The 541-nt window shown below is 62.7% G+C and overlaps 1 protein-coding gene across 1 annotated transcript in view; it reads left to right on the top strand.

Annotated features, from left to right (window-relative positions):
- Positions 1-23: 23 nt before the first annotated feature.
- EMH_0048280 (uncharacterized protein) overlaps positions 24-541 on the top strand; it is a gene marked incomplete at both ends in the record, with an annotated part of 1,230 nt that continues 712 nt past the window's right edge. The window contains 1 exon segment of the mRNA XM_013496385.1: positions 24-541. Coding sequence (XP_013351839.1) covers positions 24-541 — 518 coding nt within the window.

Genomic DNA, 541 nt, shown 5'->3' with positions numbered 1-541 from the left:
CAGCGCATGCGGGGGGCAAGGCTATGTCTGCTGTTGCTGGGGAGCGTCGAGATGTTGCTGTGGGGGGTTCTCCTCCTGGCCTTTGTGTGGATGCCAGCAGCAGCAGCAGCAGCACGGACACGGACGAGCAGCAGCAGCAGCAGCAGCAGCAGCAGCAGAAGCAACAGCAGCAGCAGCAGCAGCAACAGCAGCAGCAGCAGCAGCATCAAGATCTTTTTGAAGCCAGGCCTGCTGCTGCAGCTTCTGCTTCTCTCGCGGCTATACCGCCGCATGCTGCTGCTGCGAGTACACAGCCAGCTCACACCAGCAGAGAAGCAGCAGCAGCAGCAGCGGCAGCAGCAGCAGCAGTGTCAGCAGCAGCAGCAGCACAAGCTCCCGTTGCTCCCGCTGCTGCTGCTCCTGCTGCTGCTGCTGCATGCACTCCTGCTGCAGTCAGCGCAGCAGCAACGCATGCAGGCGCCAACGCAGCTGCAGCAGCTCATTGTGTGGGGGCAGCATCGAAGACCCCGGCATTAGCAGCAGGTGCTGCTGATGCAGCAGG

Source organism: Eimeria mitis, genomic scaffold (assembly GCF_000499745.2).
Source record: "Eimeria mitis Houghton genomic scaffold, Emh_scaff2076, whole genome shotgun sequence".
In the NCBI taxonomy this organism is placed as follows: domain Eukaryota; phylum Apicomplexa; class Conoidasida; order Eucoccidiorida; family Eimeriidae; genus Eimeria; species Eimeria mitis.
This window is presented reverse-complemented; position numbering and strand designations above follow the sequence as displayed.